This window comes from Anopheles stephensi, chromosome 3 (assembly GCF_013141755.1).
Source record: "Anopheles stephensi strain Indian chromosome 3, UCI_ANSTEP_V1.0, whole genome shotgun sequence".
NCBI lineage: Eukaryota > Metazoa > Arthropoda > Insecta > Diptera > Culicidae > Anopheles > Anopheles stephensi.
In genome coordinates, this window is record NC_050203.1 from 80083296 (window position 1) to 80105300 (window position 22005).

The 22005-nt window shown below is 43.3% G+C and overlaps 1 protein-coding gene across 1 annotated transcript in view; it reads right to left on the bottom strand.

The window, feature by feature from the left end:
• LOC118509167 (cGMP-dependent 3',5'-cyclic phosphodiesterase-like) overlaps positions 1–22005 on the bottom strand; it is a 47810-nt gene that overhangs the window by 17875 nt on the left and 7930 nt on the right. Inside the window, exons 3-5 of the mRNA XM_036049425.1 lie at positions 12447–12542; positions 5068–5330; positions 4873–4982 (exon numbers count right to left, since the gene is read on the bottom strand). Coding sequence (XP_035905318.1) covers positions 4873–4982; positions 5068–5330; positions 12447–12542 — 469 coding nt within the window. The remainder of the gene's footprint in view (positions 1–4872; positions 4983–5067; positions 5331–12446; positions 12543–22005) is intronic.

The window sequence follows — 22005 nt, forward strand, 5'->3', positions numbered from 1 at the left end:
AATAAAGACAGTCCTTCCTAGTAGGTAATATTATACTGCATCATTTTTCAACTGCACAGTCAATATCGATCCGCTACCTTACTAGCTGAGTGCTTTCCGATCATAAAGCTTCATTCGAGATGCTGCCATCCGAAACAAAGACTCGCGCTTTTGCATACGTCATATTTGAGATTTCAAAGGTTTCGCGCGCTAGCTCTCTCTCTCTCCCTTTAGTCAAACAAATCACGAGGCAAAAAAATGCAATCAGTCTAGAATCGTCGGTGCACGTGCAGTACGTGATATATATCAATCCATGGGAAGAGAGGAACAAAAAAAAGAGTCAAACTCCAGCAAAGCATATAAATTCCCTCCAGCACGAATTGTTGAGCAAACATAAAATAAACCTCTTTTTTGTTATAGCAAACAGCGACACATCCGGTTGCGAGCGGCTGCAATTGGCCATAAAACAGGGCTCCGGAATCATGGCACGGCTACCGGTGAAACACGTTTCGATGAACACATTCAGCCGGGGACTCTGAATTTGCTGGATCGCATCATAAATGGGATTGTTTTTTTTTATGTTAGTTTATTTATTTATTTTTGAGGACTAAAAGTTCAAACACAACTGTGCTGGAATGGCAAGAGAATCAGTCCAGATTCGTGCAGGGGAAATTGTTGATTTTAGAATTCTGATTTGAAATGGAATGCAATTTAGTGCAGTTTCACAGTAAATTGCATTTTTTTAGAGCAAAAAAGATTCCATCACACAACTAATTTAAGATTTTTTGTTTTTGCAAACTGAACATAAAGGGAAGCTTCCAACCCGAGCAAAGTTGCTCTGATAAAACGTTAATTTACCATGTTAGGGCACAAAGGGAACAAAAACAGGCGAAAGACAAAACTCACACTTCCGTCACGACCTATTGGGGAGCACACACCACCGGCTGGCCGGACTGGCCTCGACCATAATTCATAGAGGCACCCTATTGTGCTGGCCCGTTTTCCGCCTGACAGGTGGTGCAACCAGTAGGGTGATACGAGAGTGCCATTGTTCCGTACACCTAGAACGCCCAATCTAAACCCGCGCTCCCACCGAAACCCATTCGCTCTTCGGGCTTTATGATCCATCAAAACAGTGTTCATCATCATCATCATCATCATCTAGGGCCGGGGCACCCGCGAAAGGAGCGGTTGATTCGATTCGGTTTTGCAGCCTAGGTTAGGTAAGTAATTAACCGCACCGGTTCATTGTCTTCGAATTACGCGGCTCGCCAAACGGTAGCGATAGGAAATTAAGTTAGGTGAGCGAAACGGTCGTGTTAAGTGTGCGATCGGGTGGCATAGGCAGGTAGGTAGCTTACTACTGTACCCTGGCTGGGTTTGAAATTGATTGAAAAGTTATCGTCAGGGACGTTGGTTCTTGTCACGTGGGGAAGTTTATGCAATTTCATTACATTTAGTTGATGTTACGCTCTGTTGGATTGTTTTGTGTTAGTTTAGGTTGTATTTGAGGCGTTGAAATAAGAGGTATAAACGAATTGTACTTAATTTTCATATTCCAAATGTAAAATTTCATCATGTGAGAGAAAATGGAATAATAATTTTAGAAAAACCAGGGCAGTAAAAGTAAAATTTGAGAAATCTAATAAAAATGTGAACTGTCAAATTTGATTACAAAATCTGGAAATCCTGGCATTTAAGAGCAATTATAAAAGTGTAATAGTATAAAAGTGCATTGATAAGATCGGAATTTTGAGATAGAAATAGGCGTAAATTTCATGGCGTACTCCAGCGACGCTTTGAATATACTAAGCAAACATTTTGAATAAATCTTTTACAAATGACAACTGTCAAAAATGACAGTTCTTATTTTTCCTTAGGCACTACAACCTTGAAAGGTGTTGGCCTGCCATTTCTGGCTTCCTGTGACTTGATTTTACCCGTAGCAAAGAATTCTGGGAGGCGGTCTGGATGGGATTAAAACCCTGGATCTGCCATGTGAAGACCGGTGTCGCTCTGCTGCCCCTATAAACTGACAGTTCACTTGTACTAAAACGCAGCTCAACATTCCTTGAGACCAATTTTTGGGTTCCACTGAATTGACGTTCAACACGGTGACGGTCATTAATGTCATTTTCTAATGGTCGGTTACCGTCGCATTTCTGAGTAAATTCAACGCACTTACAATGCTATCAGCTTACTAAACCAATTCCATTCTGCTCCAACCGCACAAATGTCCTTGCTTTGTCGAAACAGTACAACCCCATTTTTCTCTTTCCCACCCACAAGAACATTTCTTGAACGCCTTTTAGTCAAGCAAATGCGGCACAAGCTATGTCGTGCCAGTGATAAAACTAACCTCCACTTTTCGCTCTCCTTCACCCTGCTGCCTTCCGTTCCTACCACTTAAAACGATCAAGCGAACCCTAAACCATCCGGTCTCCCCGTCAAACCGACAACAAACCATTTTCTATCGCATCGCAGTGCGGCGACGCGGTTCCGATTGTTAATTAAATCGAATTGAATTAGTTCGCGTATGCAAATGAATCGTCGCTTCTCCCGCTTCGCCGCACATCGCTTCTGATACTGGTAAGGGTGGCGCCACCACCAAATCTCCCATATGTAAGCACAGCCATATGGGCAAAGCTTTAGCACTCAAGTAATAGCACGCACACACACACAGACACACCAATGCTCTGCGTAAGAAAATTCCTTATGGTACGCCACGACTCCATGTACTTCTCCCTCGTATCAGACTTCCTTTCTTGTGGATCGGTTTCGGGAGGAATTATCTGCAATATCTTGATGAAGACCGGAAGGCAAAGAAACGCGTAACTGTACAATGAAATACAACCCAAAAGCACCGAGTTCGATTAGATAACCTGTCCGTGTTCGTTCTTGTTCCGAGTCGACCGCGCACGTCTCCAGAGGCGGCGGCACCTGACAGTGCCGATGCAACAACAGGTATTATAAGTTTGATAAGCAAGTGTGCGAGATTCCGTACGTACCACCAAAGAAGAATGCTTAACGAGTAGACTTAATGACGACGATTGCCGCTGTACGATAAACGGCCGCCGCAATGCACAAACACACCTAACTACCGCGTGGCAGCAGATTGGAATCGCGCTTGTACGATCAAACATTGGCAAGAAACGTGCCTAATTGCTAAGAAGAAGCGTCATCAACAGCTCAGGTCCCCCGCTTTCGCTCCGTGCCGTTCCGTACTCACAAAACCGTGTGCCTCATCAAGCCTCATTAGCGATGACGTTTTAACTGGGAATTCAATTTGACGTCTCTCTCTCTCGAAGCTGGTCCCGTACCTGATGACGGACTGGCGCCATTGCGGCTGTAGGCAGTGTTGTAGGACAGCAGAAAAGAAAGGTTTATTCTCACTAAGCAGCGAGATGTCGACAATGGTGACAAGATTGACACTTGACATTTGGGATAATTTGTTCAGCATTAATGAGCGATTGGTGGTGCGGCTTCCGGCTTCTTCTTCTGCTGTACAGTTGTTTACATTTACAATAGGACACTTTCAAATTTGGTTGGCGAGGAAGTAGCGGCTTCCTGATCTTCTATAACTTTGGGAGATGTTTGCCTGCCATTTTTGGTTACCTCGACTTGATTTTTTTATGGTAGTTGGATAGTGTCAGGCTATCCTACTATCCTAGATAGACTAGCACCGCTATCGATTATTCCAAAGAACCGCCCGGCTATCGTTAAAGTCAAGTCAAGGAAGCCAGAAATGGAACGCCAAGATCTCTCCAGCTGATAGTGCCTAAGGAGACGAAGAAGCAGTTCTTGGACAGCTGCAGCTAAACTAATAATATTCCTTTTCAAACATTCAAGAGCTCCTCGTGAGGACTATAGTATCAGGAGTCCCTATTTCGACGAGAGCAACTGTACATATCTTCCAAAATTACTCGTTTGCCGTCTTGTGACAATTTGTCTTGTGATTAAAGGCTAAATCATGGTTAGACTGTCGTATGCATTCTTCTGTACATCGATGAAAGGTGTCTAAATTAACGCACGAAAGCTTTTATTAAAAGACATCCATTCCTCGCTCGCTGATGTGCGTGTGTGTGTGTGTGTGTGTGTGTGTGTGTGTGCGTGGGTAGATTAATTATTCCCTCGAGCTCCACGACACAAAATTAGACGCGTCTCATTAATGGTTCACCCAACTATTAATATCAGGCCCGCCTCAAATAAACGATCATCGATTCGAGTGATCGGCTTAATACACCCCCCCTCCCCCCCTTCCCCCCCTCCAGCCGGTAATCACGCATCACATTCTCATGGCGGTTTTCCGGAGGGCTTACCTGGAGCATCTGATTGTAAGGTAAACACGGTGCACGCTTCCATTAAATCCTGGAAACACGGTGTAAATCGTTATCAAATGATCAATAGCATATGTTTCCAGGGCCGGCGACAACCACTCGACGAGGCACAGCAAAGATGCGGTTGGGCCGATAGGGCGAGCCGGAATCATCATGATGCCTTTGGAGGAAATTGGTGTGGGAGATTGATTGATTTTTTTTGCTGTGTGTTGTTCTCTCCCGTTTCCCGTGGTTTCGTGTAGGAGGGGTTTGGGGTTTCGATAAGATAATTGCTGTTGACAAGTGGCCGTGCTTTTATTGCTCTACAGGTTTAGAGCGGCAGTAGTATTTGAATAAAATTTAAAGCAATAAAGCGAAAAGGGCGGGAAAAGACGGGAATGCTCAAGTTCCGTGGACATTCAATTTGAGTACGTAAATAGTGGTGCTAATGCGAAGCGATGACATGGTTTCCATTCCGGGAGCTCCAGTTGGAAACTTCCATCGGTGCTTATTGTTGTTGCCGTGTATCTATTTCGGGACGGCTCAAATCTCCAAATTAGCATCTCGCAACACTTACCTATCTTTCCCAGCAACCGGCGGGCGACTTGGAGCAAATTTTGGCACTGATCACGCACACGCTTCTCCTCGTACAGCTCGAACGCCGTCACCAGGTGTCCTAGCACGTACCTACAATGGGAAACCTTTCATAAGACTCTACGCCACAGCGGGAATGTCTTCGCTGGTAAGCGTCTTCTGCGCCGCTACCACCTACCGGAACGTATCGTCGATGTAGAACTGATACCGCGATCGGGCGGTGCTGTCACCCGCAATGCAGACGAACAATGCGATCTGCTGTTGCTGGTGCGGTGGAACGCTCGCGGCACCGTTGTACGTCTGCTGGACGGAAGACGTGAAGTTCAGCTCGTTCAGCGATGACGTCGAGGAGGCCGATGTCGTCGATGTTTGTGACTGGAGTTTGCTCACCTTCGGACCTAGGATGTCGTAGATCAGGGTGTTGTGCTTGTTGCCGACGACCTGTGACGGGATAGATTGGGAGCAGGAAAAGTATCCATTAGTGACGAAATCACGAAACGCACGTTACTGTGCCGTCATGTCATGTCACGATCGTGGAAAAGTTTCACAACTTTACGACCATGCGCAAGCGTGACGTCAAACTGAGCTGAGTTTGACGTTCCCCAAAAACCACCTGCTCTCGTGCGGAGCGAGGTGTTAAGTTGTACATTAAGAGTTCCCACTTAGCGTGACCGTGACTCGGCAGTTCCGAGGACGGGTCCCGGAGTTTCGTAGAAATCTACGGCATAACATGAATTGTCTCGTTTCCCGTTTCAAGATCACCCGTCTGCACCGTGGACTCATTGCGAGGAAAAATCGAGAAACGGTGGAAAATTAATTACACTCTCAAGGACTCCGTAGTCGTGCGGACATTTTCTCTCTCTCTCTCTCTCTCTCTCGCGACGTCTCGACTAGCATTTCTGCTCCTCGTTACTACAAGCCTACTACGGTGAAAAGCGTTTTACGATTCGATTTCGAGTCCGTTTTAATGATCCGTAGTCTGTTGTGAAAACAACAGGCCGGAAGCGTTCAGGAAAACCCCGGCGAGCCGGCCGTTTACGTTGATATTTAATTCGAAGTAAATTTCTTCCTCGCTTTACCCATCGCTTCTAATGAAGTTAGGCAGAAGCGAAGCGAATTTGTGTCGTGAGTCGAAGATATCTTCGGACGGGGCTTCCGAGTGGGGAAAACCATTTTATCAAACGAAGCTCATTATGCTTGAATGCCGCTTTTTATTTAACTATCTTCTCCGTCCTTCAGTTGTTCAATATTGATTTTTACATCGTTATTGCATTTGAAGCTTTGGTGGAACAGCGTGCGAGCAACGTTTAATTAGATGGAACGACACTAGGGAACGATGGTTTCCAGTGCAGTGATATATACGCTGTAACAGAATTAACCATACAAGGTGCTTCACCGAAGCGGGTTGCCGAGAAACCTCTGCTTGTTTCAGAAGTGGAGCTAGCGCAAATTCAACCCCCGAAAAACCACACCAATCTGGGTTGTAAGATAAGATAAGAAAACCCTCGGGTGGTAATTCCCTTCACTCTACGCAATGCGCCTAGACTGTAGTCCATCGGAACTGACCATCAGGCATGATAATCTCTTCGCACGATGGTCACTATTGCATCAGAAAAGTACCTGCCGTTTGTCAGGTATGATATCACAACTCGCCCCTTCCAAAAAATAAAAACAGCTTCAATGTTAACGCATCGCTGCAAATACTAGAGGCTTGCAAAGCATGCTGAACTGCGCTCAATTATCACCCGCTGGACTGCGACCCGAAAGCGGGATGATTCAGAGCAACTTAATGGGAACACAAAATTAAACACGACACCCCGTAATATGCTATATTTGGAGGGTTTGCTGGTGCTGTAAGTAGTCATCCAAAAACTCGTCATCAAGTGTGAGTGGAGCCAGGTTGGCTCAGGTAGCGCTTAAAATAAACACAACAGTGAGCACACTGAGCGTCTAATGGTGAAATTGGAGCACGTGAGGTGGATGAATTTGATGTTTGAAGTGTTAGTCACCAGGAACTGAGTTTGCGTTGCATGTGTAAGATAATCTTGGAGTTATGATCATAGCACATAAGTATTGCATAGTTTATTGCAAGTTTACTTATTCAATGTTAGACGCCACTTTTAGACCAGCTTTTAGTACAATTAGTGTTCTATTATAGCACTTAAACTTATAGTTTATCTATTTAGGAGATTAAGTATTACATTTTTTTATCGCGTGGAAAATTACTTCGGCCATTTCTATGGCACATTTTCAGTTATTTTGTATACTTATTTACTCTGAGATGCCAGACTTAAGACTGATTTTTTTCTAGTTTATAACGTTTAATAACGTAATAGCTCAGTTTCGAAGGATCTGTATACGTACTTCTCCACTAATACTAAAGACTTAGCTTCGATCTCGAGCTTCCTTCGAGCCCACTAAGGATTCGCTTCAAGTATCTCTATGTCAGAATTTAGTTTGATAAACTTAGATCATTTATTAGTAAGCCAAAAATCATACAAATGAACAAATAACTTCCTAAACTGGATAAAGACACCATCAACAACAAAAAGTCATCCAAAAAGCAACCTTGACACAAAACACGCCTTCAACAGATGACACTAAATTACTCACTTTTCCTTTTGTTTCATCCTACATCTACCACCCTCGGGAAACAAAAATAAGGGCAATCTTTATTAGATGTACAGATGATGGCACACCATTGAGGCCGACCATTTTCGTACAGGGTCAATCGTGACAACAACCAGTGGCAAAAAGTGTCAAGAAAGAGAGAGAGAGAGAGCGATAAAGACGGTTAACATCTCTCTTTTGTGCCGATTCCGTGTTTCCACTCTTCCGGATGGCAGCATCGACAGCATCCTCGATTACCACTTTCCCCGTCTGCATCTGTCGTTGGTGTCGTCTACGGGAAGACGACTTGCAAATTGTTATCATATTTCACGCCAGACCAACAACATGTGCCCGATACACAAAGAGCTGAGGGAGAGGGAGAGCGAGAGACCAGATCCTAAGATCCAAAACCATCCCCAACGCGGTAATGTTCGAGATAGCGCAAAACCTTGCAAGCGCGCGTCTTCCTGGCGGCTCTATGCAATGTAGGGCACTACCGTACACCGAGGCAATATGTGCGGTCGCAGTGGGATAATGGTTCGATTAAGCGGTGAGCGTAGCACTAAGGAGCAGATTTGGTGGTGGAGAACCGTCTATGCTCACTTGGTGCACCGACTTGCCATATGACGACCCCGAGAAGAAGCATAGACCTTGCCCTGTTCGGGTTCACCTTGAGGGAGTTTGTGAACCGTGGTCAGGTTTATCTACGATGGTTGAAACATGAAACAATCTTACTCTTAATGCATCTTCTAACTAGACAACCGTGGTAAGTGTTCTTTGGGTAGGTTGTTTAGGTAGCTAGGATAAAGGACACGCGGGAAGGATAGCGAGAACAGGTGAGCTGCAATAAACGATTCGCCCTCGGGCGCACAACAGCTGAAGATGCCACAAAAGAGGACACTTGTTGCAGTGGGTTGCGATGGCAATTCTATATTGTTTCTTAGCCCACAGAAAAGCGCCCTTCAGCGTGAGTGTGTCCCGAGTCTCTTCAAGGCAACCGTTTGCTTTTTGTAGTGTCCTCGAGAGCTCTTCGTTAAAATTTCTCTGTGCAAATAATTATATTTTTACCATCATGCAGTAGAATAACCAGATGTGCATTCTATCGGGTTTTTTTCGAAGACAAACCCCCAAAAGTGCACCCGAAAAAGTTCACCACCCGGGAAAGAAGCTTGCCCAGATCGTAGCATTTGCATAGCGCACAATAGTTACTGCTGCGAATTATTTACTGCTTCCAGCCCATTAAACGATGATGGCACGATTTATTCGACCAGGGGCTCCCGTTCGCAACGAGTACAGGCAAGCACGAGCTGGGCACGTTTTCCGGAAGCAGTGTTATAATTTATTAAAATCCTTCTGCTTTTTGTTCACCCGCTTGCTCTTTTGGGGGTGGGAAAAGAGCAACAACAAAAAACAGGATGATTTTCCATAAGGTTCTCGATGTGGAAGTGAAGATGAAAGGCACACAAAAAAAACGCAGGAACTTTCACACTTTACGCGGAAGAAGATGGTGTTTTTGTTTTGCATCATGACTTTAAGTCGCTTAGGGGCGGATTATGATTTTTTACTATTTCCATTATTAATTACTGCACCAGCTGCATCTTGTTTTGGTTTTGCTTTAATGTCAGGCTGAACTTTGTTTGTGAGCGTAAATACTATAATGAAGAAGCTTAAGGAGCGTTGATAAGACTTGATTTACTTCGTTAGCATGGAGAAATTTTAGAATCCTTTCTGCTGTATGATAGAATAAGGTTACTTATTTTGTTCTTCGAAATTTGACATATAGAGGGCTACCGACATCCAAAGCATTATGAATATTATTTTCACTGGGTGATGCCATCTATATGCCCTTGTTTTTTTTACACTGAAACCCATTATAAAACTTTGCAGGAAACAAATTATTGCAACCAAGCCAACGCTTTAAAATAAAACTATATTGATGGAAACGCTAAGGACTTCAAGCATGACTGCATCTTCCAATACAGCTTTAAAACTTTCCAACTCTAGAATCCCTATGGAAATCCTTCAATTTTCCTCCCTTTTGTCTGCTCGCCACATTTTCTGTCCCACAAATTCGCCCTCCAAGGCTATCACCGTGCTGAAGGGGAAAAGCCGTCGATTCGCCGCTCACGAACAGATCCAACCTGACCTGCCCACTGTCACGTAGCAGCTAGTATCTCATCCCGCTCCAAGAAAAGCATCGATGCGAGGTGAGGTGGAAAAATATCGAAAAATTCCCTCCTCCTGTTAGACCGGAATCTCATTTCATGGCGGTTGCGTTAATGTGGGATCCAATTTGCGATTAAATTCCTCCCTAAACCTCACGGTGGCACGAGGAACCGAGTGTGTGTTGTGTTTGTAGAGCGGCTGGAGTATCCGTGTGCTGGAGTTGGTATAAGAGTTGGAGTATGAAATCCTTCTTTTGCATGGTTCGTGTTCCGTGCACGCAAAAATGGAATACACCACGTGTGCAGGCCGTTATCCCGGCGACTGCTACCTCGTGTGTCCATCGAAATTCTATCACTACACAGCAAATGGCTTACACATGGGTGGGCTCGCTGCAAAAAAGGGAACCGAGAGATTACCATGGGGACAGTGTGTCGCTACATCCAATCGTTCGTACCCCTTTTCCCCCCAATGGTACCCCGTAGCGCGCCCAATGACACACACAAACACTTGAGGCATTGGGTTTGGCCATAGAAAACAGTAATAAATATCACATTTCACACAATTTGCTCAGGCCACACCAGGTCTGAGCTGGAACGGAATACAATGCAATGGCTACCAGTCCAGTGTTGGGGGGGGGGGGGGAGTATGAGCCCACTTAGTTACAATAAATGGTTTGCAGAAACCAGACCTGGCACACACAACTGTACCGGAGTGAGATCCTTTTATGACGATTGCGCTGGTTTTGAGTAGCCCTCAGTGACAGGTGGCTATATTTCAATCAAATGGCCAATGCATGTTGGGTGTGCGTTGCTGTGTGTTTGTACAGGAGGATTTTCTTTTGCGAGGTAAAAGCTGGGTGTTAATCAATTATTAATATTGCTGCAACGAAGCTTCTTTTGTTTCAGCACAACTAATAAAGATAATTGCCTCCGTATATCGCTCGCAGCCGGAAGGTATGCAATCCACAGGACGTTCGAAGTAAATAAATCGGACAGCTCCCGCTCTGATGGGCTGTATTGCGGTATTTTGAGTGCGAAAGAGATCACCCCTCAAGCTAACTTAGTTTAATTAAGTTATTAACCTGCTTTTCTGGGTATTATTTTCGCTACGATGACAGCCGAACAATTTTAACTTCATTTGGGGTATTTTAACGATATTAGATCCGATCACTTTCCCTACCGATCCGAAGGCTGTAAAGAGAGCATCTGCAAGCCAAAAATAAATGGCCCGTTTGCTACTACCATGGACGGTGACCCTGCGGTAGTTCATCTCGTGAAAGAGGCCAAAACAACCCCGCACGCAGAGCAAGACACGGCCCGCTTGAGCGATAGCATCTTGGCAGCTTTATGCGTGCCTTTTAGACCACCCATGGTACGCGGGGTACACTTTATTTTCCTTCCATAAATTCGATTACCATCGAAACGGACGTCACTGTTTTGATGTTTTTCTGCTCGCGCGTTTGTTTTCCTGTATCGTGCGTTTTTTTTTTTTGTTTCTTTCTTTACGGCCATTTATCATCCTCGTCGCAGTTTTCGTCAAAGCGTGTTTTGCCGGTAGTGTGTTTTTTATTTTTATGTTTTCCTCTACTCTGAGAGCTGCTGGGGCAAAAGTGGATGGACATAAATTAATGACCGTGTCAACCATTTTAAAATGCACGCAACTGCACACCGTGCCCTCGGGTGGTAGCAGCGTATCGGAGCGGGATCACGTTTCATCGCGCTTAAAATCACGTTCGGTACACGGAAACCACGGGAAACAATTTTGAACAGAGCGGCACGATCAAACCAACGAAACCGACAGATAATGCGCGCTGGCTGTGCTTAGCAAAAGGGCAACGCTAGCCGTGTCCTTGAACGCACAGCGCCATATGCGTACATAAAGTACCAGGCGTCTCCATCCGAAATTCGCTGGACGATCATGGTCGCTTTCCGGGACGGAACGAAGGACATCTCGTCGGGCCACTCTGCGAGGAATGTTTGATAATAATAAGGGGGGAAATTCCAGCGAAAAGGAAGCAACCTAAAGCGACACGGAAACTCGACACTTTCCAATGGAGAGTGAGGTTTTCGTCTGTGCGTCGCAAAAGAGATAATACAAAGCGCGCCTCCTTCCTTTCTTCTTTATCCCTCATTTTCCCCCGGATGCGCCTCGACAGAAACGTGTGTCACGTGATGATGGCAACGAGTTGCGCCAGTGGAATTGCTACAATTTACCAAAGCCAGTGAGTCAGCCCGTTTTAGAGCCAACCTTTTCTTTTCCACCGTGCGTATGTGTGTGTGTTTGTTTCTTTTCGTTTTTTTTTTTGCTTTTTTCCCGGCGCGCTCGACTGTTTCCTGTAATGGCACTCTGCCAAACGCCGGCATGGACCTTGAAACTGGGGACCGGGTTTCAACTTTGGTTCGTCCCTGACATTGAGCTTGTGGCGGCCAAGCCACCACCCAGATGTGGTAAATGATCTATTCTACTAGCTCTGCGGGACAACAACAGAGGGCTCGGAACGTGTACGGAACAGTGGGATTGTTATTTTATGATCAGCTTTAATAAGTGAACAGCTCCGTTTGCTTTCCCGCCTTTCGCCACGAAAGACACAAAGGCCATGGCTGATGGTGGAAAACGAAAGCACAAAAGGAACGACACGATATAGGATATTTGTTGTTTATGATGAGCCATTTTGAAATCGATTTTAAAGGTCATTGTAGACGCATAATGATTATTACAAGACGGGTGATAAAATTAGATCACTACCAGTGCTAGAGTGCTCAATAAATAACTCTTGCTTACCATCTCAATTACTTCGGAAAAATCCTTGTTAAGGTCATCGATGACGAACGGGTACCCGTTGTGATGTGACCCACTGCGGAAATGTGACGAGTTGATCTGTGAATTGGGAAAAAGGCAGAAGAGAAGAAATAAAAATTAAAAATTCAATTCAATTATGACATTGAAATAAAAAAAAAACAATCCAATTTAAATGTTTCCTGTAAGTATTATAATGAAACCACACACCATCATCATTTCACCCCGTATGGGAGGAGATGGTTTTAAATTTCAATAAACCCCCGTCATCATCATCATCCGCGTCATCCACCACGGTGGTGGTGGCAACCATATCAATCGGTTCCTTATTGCGTATCATGTTTTCAATATTCATCGTTGTTTCAGTATGCCGGAACCAAGCCCCTTTTTTCCCCGTTTTTCCGGGTTGGAATATATCGTGTCATTCAACACCAGCAGCAGCAGCAGCAGCAGCAACTGGATGCTGACCCTCAGGGTAGATAATAATGAAGAAAGGCTTGTGTAGAGCGGGTAGCTTTTCCACTGGATTTCCACTGATCCGTACACTGGGATCGGGCGTAAGGCATTTTCTGTGTGATTTAGCTCCGGCCAGAGATGACGGTGGAGTTTACGGATGATTGATGTTGATCTATGCTCACGTACCCAAGTCAATATCGTCGATAAACCGAGCCGAGATAATTGGGATTTTGGAGGGGGGGAAATGTATTAAACACGTGAAAGGTTACTACTGTAGGCTTACCACACACGCATACTGCATGATTCAGGTTGATTTTTAATCCCATTTTCACAAAAGCAGCTGTAAACAAACAAAAATCTGTTCGCAATATTGCAATCGAAAAAGGACGCTTTTCAATTTTGAACATAAATTTGCCATTATTTAATACACAAAAGGGCTCAACCATGAGGCAACAAAGTTTACTTCACTTTGCCCGTTAGAATACAGCAAATTCCTCGCCAGGGTGAATGACGATGAGTTAAATATGAGAATTCCATTTTGCGAGTAATGAAGTAAATTGAATGAACAACAGTAATGAAGTTGTAATGCGAATTCTTGGACCCTCATTTGAAAATATTCCATTGAATGCCACAATTTTCACTGGACCAACAGTCTTTGATATTGAAATTCTCGTTCATTACCATTCGTAAATTTATGAGCAAATTGTTCATTGTACCAACGATACTTATTTGGCTTTTGGAAGGCGAAATATTGAAGAACAAAGAGATCGAGATCAACATTTTAGAATTATACCTTCCTTGAAGTTGAAGACTGAAGATCATTTGAGATTGACAATATTTGATAAGTAGAAAGAAATGGATTACAAATTATGTTGATGTCTTTGAAGTACTTCAAGTTACTTGATTAAATCGTCCTTGTTACTCGAGGCTCATGTCTCCAAGTTACTCGAGGTATTTGTAAGACATGAGCTCAAAAATAGTCATCCTCAAACATAAGTAAGTTGAAGAACTACATTGAGGCTTCACCTCAATAAACTGAGGACTCTGAATGCGCTTTTTTACTTATTCATGGTAGCTCGGCGGCTCGGTAGCTATGAAACTCCATCCTTGTTATGAAGCTTCGTCCTCGATATAAAGCTATCAAGGAAATGGATTTTCTTCTACCAACTATAGACGAAACACTGCCTTCACTAGGGATCTCTGCCCTCACTATAAAGTTAAACTCCTCACTAAGTTCTGTCTTGTCAATATAGCTATACCCTCACTATAATTCTGCCCTCAACAGATAGTTCTACCAATGCTAAGTAGCTCTGGTCTCACTTTAGTCAGGACTCTGCCCTAAATTATTCTTCCTTCGCGAAGTAGCTATGCTTTCTCTTTAATTCTCCTAAACAGATAGTTCTAACTTTACTAGGTAACTCTGTCCTCTGTAGGTGTCTATGTCCTCACTATCCTCACTAGATATGTCTGCACTCATTATGAAATTATATTCTCACTGTGAAGCTCTTTCTTCACTAGGTAGCTCTACCCTCCCAAAGTATTAAAAAGAAATCTACTTCGAACTAAATGGCCTAAGTGAAATAGTTTACTTCCAAATATACACTGAGCGTTCGTTCTTTGAAGCGATACATATTTGACTGAAATTTTGTAAGTTGCATATAAATGTAAAAACAAACATGTTTTGATTCCGACGGAAATTTAAATATCCTTCGAAGTCTAATGACGTTAATTTTTTAAGAACAAATTGAGTCAATTTGAAATCTCTGGAAGCTGCTACCTCTTTCTGTTGCTTCCTGGCGCCATTTTATTCCACTCACTGTAAATGTCTATCAATCTGGTCTCCCTAAAATGGTCAACACAGCTTCCCGCAAAAAGCAGATATTTTGAAAACAAAAAAGCTTCATTGCTGACCGTCACTTACTGCTTGGTCCTTGGTTTGTCACTCTAGCATTCCTGTATCCTTTTGAAGGCTACTAGCGAACAACCCTCGTCACCACGTAATGAGCTGTTGTACTGTGTACATGGGAAGAGCGAGTGAGACTTGAGCGCTAATCCCGTACCCGCCAGCCGAACGTACAGTAATGCATTCCTCCTACCTATCCCATAAAACGTCCGGGCTTTGTGTTTGTTAATGGAAAATAATTCACATAAATTGAAAACTTTTGTCGGAAGAGATTAAGGTTTACCTTCGTGTCCCGCCGCATCAAAACACGGCCATCCTTTTTCGGCCATTCCATCGGAGGCGGAGAAAAGCTTTTTGCCGGCACTTTTCCTTCATCACAAGCTTCTTCTTTCGCGGGTATAAACAACGCGCGCCCGGTAGAATAATGAGCCAAATTCTATGCTTCGAAAGCAAACAAGCGCCATCGTCCGGCGGTGGTTGGTAGCGTCAGTAATAAAAGCCATCCACTTCAAATGCAAACATTTCACCGAGCAAATTTCATCACCCGACGATGTCCAACGATGGTGATGAGGAGCCATAATGACGGTATTATTAAATGTCTTTATTTTTGTTTCGGGAGATTCCGGGTTTTCTTTTTTTATTTTGATCCTTTTGAGGCTTAAAGTAGGTTTTTGTATGGCCTTGAAAGAAACCCCAGTGGCTAGAGGGTCCGGCTGTTCTGTCTATAAGCGCTCGTTTTAAATGCAACACACTTAGAGCAGAAGGACCCTACTTGTCCACCGTGAATGGCATCAAATAAGGGGAGGGATTGTATTTTATTTCGCTTACTTTTCCTGTTCTTCCGAAATCTGACACACCAATCGATCGACCGGACCGATCCGCATACCGGCCATGCAATAAAGTGCGCAATATAATGCTACTACCGTCGGAAGCTGCCGGTGGACGGGAGAAAATTTTGGAAATGCAATACACGTCCCTGCACGAACATGCTGTGACCAATAAGGGGGCCAGACCGGGTGCCACATGTGTGGCTGTGGGACTCGGTTGGCATCCGCACGGTTTTGAGCACCACATCATCAGGCAATAAATGCGAAAGTAGCATCTGCTCAGCACAGCACCGACAGCCACGAGCCAACAGCAACACACTGCCGAAATCCAATCGACATTCATCGATGGTCGTCGCATTGGGAGACTCATTTTCGGGACTGCACATGCTGACACGGGGCTAGTTCTGTGGCCCCGTGCTCGTGTTCGAGAGTGAGTATTTATGTTTTGCCTGTTTTTTTTTTATCTCCCTTTGTCGAAAAATCACTAGTCCCGTCGGTTGTTTAGTAGAGCTTGTGGGGACACTGCACTATGGGGTAGAGGTGGTCAAAAGCAAGACCTATGGACAGCTTAAGTCTGCTTTCTTCTTAGATAAACACAGTAAGGGAAGTTTTAACAATCCGAAATATCATCAACCTTACTTGCTCTTGAACATAAAATTCCAACTCTTTTATTATAAATATAATATTTAAGAACACATATCCTGAAAAACTCAAAAGGAATAAATAAAAAAATTGAATATAGACAAAAAAATTAAATTTTGTGTTGCTTTAATTTTTAAAAACAGTTTTCAAATGCCCTTTTTTATGATTTCTTGAGGAAAAGTTTAAGCCTTATTTTGATGATGGAATATTTGGCTGGAGGCGCCCAGTCCTTCAACGAAGTTGACCTTAATAATCAATTGATAGCAATGAAAATATATTCATACAAATTAGTTTACTTAATCAACATTTTGTTCAAATTGACCGTAATTGTCTCAATAACATCAGCATCGAAAGAAAATGTTTGTTCAATGATACTGAAAAAAAACATGGTGACTTTAACATTATCAAAGATACATATCACAAACGCTTGTTTACATATTTTAATATTACATTGTTTAGTTGCCATTTTTTTTACATACACGAGTGTAAGTGATGAGCAAATTCATCGAATTTTAGATAAAAAGAAAATTTTGTACAGAATTAAATTAGTTTATGGGGAAGGGGCCCTCTGGATGCGAATGTGTAAAAGTTGTATGAAATACTAAGAATCTATTTTAAAGAAAAATAAAAACTGATTTTATTTGATTATTAAACCAAAAGAGAAAGTTTTTGACTCTGGTGACCCATAGTGTACGATGTATAAGATACGGCCTGGGGCAATAAAAAAAAAACACATCGCAGGCAAGACGCCCCCCAGCCAAGAGAGGGGTAGTTTAATTTTTGCCACGTAGGCAAAAGTGACAAAGCGTACTACTATTGACATCTTTATGCAGAGCCTATATACCGAAGAAGAAACTCCCAGACGACGAAAGGAAACAAGCCTATCACGCCTATGATTGATTTATGGATTATTTTTGCCATCAGACACTGTCGTGCTTTTTCGTTGTCGTCCCGGTACCTAGTCGTTCTGCGTTTGGGTTAGTGGAAATTTATTATTTCACTTTTGCTTCTTTCCTTATTCTTTGAAGAATGGAAAAGCCGTAGAAGCAGCCACATTATGCAGCTGTTGATGCTATACTGTTCGATGAGGATTTGCTGCTTATACTACTATTGTACAGCGCATTAGCTTTTGCATCAACACTCCCCCAAACAAAGCATCAAGCAATCACTCCCTGAGCAAGAGAGCGCAAACAACACGCAAAACTAAAATGGTGGCCGGGAAGAAAATAAAAACCCAGCTCGAAGTCCCAGGAGAGGAGCATTCGGACGGGAAGTGGAAAGCCTCCCTGCCACAAAACCCACAGCGCACCCCCATCATTCTCCTGTCTCTCTCTCTCTAAAAATCCACTGCAAAACCATACCCAGCAGTACTGGAGCGAGCCCGTGCATTTTATCAACTCCCAGAGCACATTCAAAGAGGTGCTTTTTGAAATGCGAAACCGAATGGAAATTAGTGTAGAGACAGCTTACTGGCAGCGTACCAAAATTGCTTTCCTGTTTAGCCATTCGCTATCAGCCCGGTCACAATCTACACCCCCTGTCGGTAGATGAAAAGATTGCAGCAGCACGGGCAACCCACGGGGTTGGGATGCGATGGGATGGGAGTGGAAAGGTTCGAAAAGCTCTCCCTGGTGAAAGTGAGGAAATGTTTTTGACAACGTTTATGAGAAATTTAGTACCCAACGCTGATAGTCTAAACCGAGGTAGTGGTTTGGTTTGGAAGCGTGTGTAGCGAGCATGGCGAGAGAGTGAGGAATCATAAATTTTCTAAAAACTTTCCCAGCGTACACCTTTTATAACGTACCTTTAAGCAAAGTACAGGACCCCGGGAATGCGGAAAAGCGGGTAATATAATGAATAATCGTTCGGTTTCTAGGGGATGTAGATTTCAAAAAGGCTAAACGGTGAAAAGCTTTTCTGCAATGGCAATGCCATTAATGCAAAGGCAAAACTCACGAGATGAATATTCATATTGTAATTTTTGTTTCCTTCCGTAGTGCTTTCGGGATGCTTTTACGATTAAACCTGGTTGGTTGGAGAGGATAATTTGCCGAAAATGAGCACCCGCTTGTTTTGGGTTAGGAGCCAGTACTTTAATTTTCAACCCACTCCCATCGCTATTGCATCATTCCAATGCGCGGCGATGCAATGGAGGCAATTGCACAACGGTTTAGAGCTCACGGTGTATAGCGTCACACACACACAATAGGAACGATGATTACGAAACGTCAAACGAAATCGTTCTACCAGTTGCATGCTCAACCTACCCCCCTCGGATCGGCCGTGCTACGGCGTTGTGCGGTAATTTCCTCCACAGTCCACTTTATTGGCGCGGAAAATGCACCCACCCACCCATCGAAACAGACAAACCCGCGCTGAGCGTTCGTTCCGCGTTTCTATGGGGAGTCGGTGGATGAAAATGGGTTTTTTTCTCTCTTTGACTCAATACAATCTACTCACGCTATCTAGACAGTACGGCGTAGAATTTGAACCGAACTGGAGCTAAGTAAAACTAACTAGTAAATATGGAAAAAGATAACATTGATGGAGCTTAAATAAGAAGCCGGTAAATGGTTGCATTATCGGTAAATCAGAGTAGTTTATCGATTTAAAAAGCACAATAAGCTTATCTTCAATAAGGATTAAAATGGTTATGACGTAGAGAGGGATTATTGACAAGAAAGGACGTGCTGGAAGAAGAGATGTTAATATCATATCGCTTCGTCTCTATAAGATGAGCTTTATATATCTTTTATTTGACGCTATAATTTACTAAGGTATTCGCCCTATGGTTGTTTGGTTTACATGCTTTTAAAGACCCTTTATTTGTTATTCTTTCAGTGAGTTTCCCCGGGGGGAATGAGACTTCATATTGGTCCCTGTAAAGTAATGGCCGATGTCACCGAACCATCCTGAGGTATTATTACACATTATCAAAAACTGCTGATTAGTTTCCTAACTATACTGTTGATGTATGCTTTATTGCAGATCCGCTCACTAGCCAAGCGTCCTGACTTGGACCTTCTACTTCTTCTTGACCAGTCCGTTAGCTGCAGCTACCTGGGTAAGCCTACTCTACAAGTAAGCCACAAGACTATCACATCTTGTAGTGTCCCGATAGAGGCGACAACGGCACCGGTCTGCATACGACAGGACCGGGGTTCAAATCACATCCGGACCGTTCCCTCGTTGCAAAGATCGACTGTCCAACTACGCAATATCATTAAGTCTAGTAAGACAGAAATGACAGACAAGAGGTCGTTAGGCTTAGAAGAGGGAGAGAGTGTCGTTTCATCAGAGAGTTAGTTCGATAAAATTTAAAAAAAATCTTGGATATCTTTTCACATTGATTCACACTGACTATACCAGACTGAAAAACGAGATCAGTTTTGTGGAATCTGTAAAGGCTGATGTTCAATCCAGACAAGATAGGACTGTTTGGAGTTTTAAGCCTGCTACCTAAACGGTGCACAGTTCCTCCGTTTTTAATCACATCCGTTGAAATTCCCGCATTAATACGTATCATAAGACCCCGACAAATTATGAAAATTAAATATTGTTGCTGCTGTTTATCGGCAAGCAGCGAAACCTAAAACCCCAAATATTTTCTTTATTGCCATCCTTACACTTTATACCTTAATTATGCTTGCAATCCGCTCATAGAATCCATCACCAAAAAAAAGGTTAAAATATAATCAACATGTCGTGATAGCCCTCACAAAAAAGAATGCAATCGAAACGATCGAATCGTATGGCGTGCTTTTCTTATTCACAAACAGCGTGAGCTATCTTCATTTCAAACCAAAGAAAGAATTTTTCCCATTTTCGGGAAAGAAAAAAAAACCCACCCTCACTGGATATTTCATTTCCAGCATTCCATCACACGTCGGGTAAGCTGCTTTTCTTCTTCGAGAGCGTTTTTCCGCTCTAGCTCCAAAAATATCAACCGTTAAATCACCGGCATTGAAAATTTCAACAACAGCAGAAAGAAGAAAAAAACACCAAAAAACTGCAATAAAAAGGACGGAATCCAAATCGTAAAGGATCGGTGGAATATTATCATATTATGTGCTCATCTTCACACGAAGCATTACGCGGTAACGGCACCTGAAAACACCTTGCCGTTTCCATAGTAACAACACACGCGACTGCTTTTCAAGAGTGCGCTGTCTTGAATATCTGTCACGGATAGAGTGATTTGCTTTGTGTAGAAGATTTTGTGTATAGTGGCGTGAAATGCGGGCTGAATGCAAATCTGCCTCAGTGACGTGCCCATGATGGACAGGACGTTTTGTGGGGGAAATTTATTAGCTGTTTCCATTCTCCAAGAGCATTTCTGGCAGAACAAGTTTTCTAATTCACTTGACATGAAATGAAATCTGCTGTGCCCTTACACAGTTAACGAGCCCGATCAATCGTGAAAAAGTTATCAATCAGCTAGGAAGTGCTCATTTTTCTGCCACACGTGCAATCGCCAACCAAGCAGAAACAACACTCGGCAACACCGACCGGAAATTCAGTGTAACAAGCCTGGCTCGATCGAAACGATAGCATGGTCCAGTTTCCGGGCATGCTTTCCCATGCCGCTCTTGGAAATGATCGTTTCGGAGTCAACCGGAAGATAGAGAGCAAAAAACGCCGGACACGGTACCGAGCGTGCCTAACGGACCGATTTTCCTTGAGATTCGGTTCCACTCAATCACACACACAATCGAGCATACCCCACGCTACAAAGCCAGGGAGTGCTTAGCTAGGCAAGTTTCAAGCCTCGTTTCCTTATCCATTATTGTGCTTCACGTAGCTAAACGGGGTAAGGACAATAGGAGGGTTTTCCGACCGTTTCTTTTTATCGTTACCTTGTCAACCTAACTTGGTTGTATCAGCTATTTTTCAAGAAGAGAGCCACAATCTGGCGGTTACAATCTCAGAAAAAACGAGAAATATAAGCTCGGCGTGATTGTGATTAGAAAGCAAATAAGAATTTTTCCTAATTAGCCGTACGCATAATCACATACATTTTTCCGGAGCAAATTAAATTTCACCCAACGCATCCAGTTTTGCAGACCGGGTTCTTCGTCGTGACCCGCCGACAACGATAACGACCCGTCGACGACGACCATCCCAAAAATTATAATTTTATCAAAATTTTCCCGCTTGCCGTTACCAGCAAGTGCCGCGTGAAAATCTCACTCAAAACAGCGAAGCTTTTGGGGCGCTCACAACAAAACTTTTGAGGCTGATTACGCTGGGCCAGCCATAATTGCTGATGCCCGAAATCATCCCAACACAGCCAGCTGTGCAATTAAATTTGCATCACATTGAAGTTTGGCTTGCTAGGCAGGCTAAAAATATGTTTTAAAAGTTCACTCAAAACCTCTTAAGAGGAAAAAAATATATTTAAAATACTGAAACTTAACTGACAGGTCAAACTAGTCAAGCTCCATTAGGGGATAAACAAAAACAAATGCCTTCTAATGACGACTATGGGACAAAACACCTCGTTAAGGACAGAAAACAAAAACAAAACAAAAACCCATCCGTCCCATCCAATTATCTTCGACCGATGACCGTCCAAAACTCGCTGCCACTGCTGAACGATGATTATTCGTTTCGATTCCGGAGCTTCGAAACGCGACAAACAACAAACACACAACAACAGCAACGCCAATATCTTCTTGTGATGCATATTTACCGGATTTATCCGCGCTGAAAAATC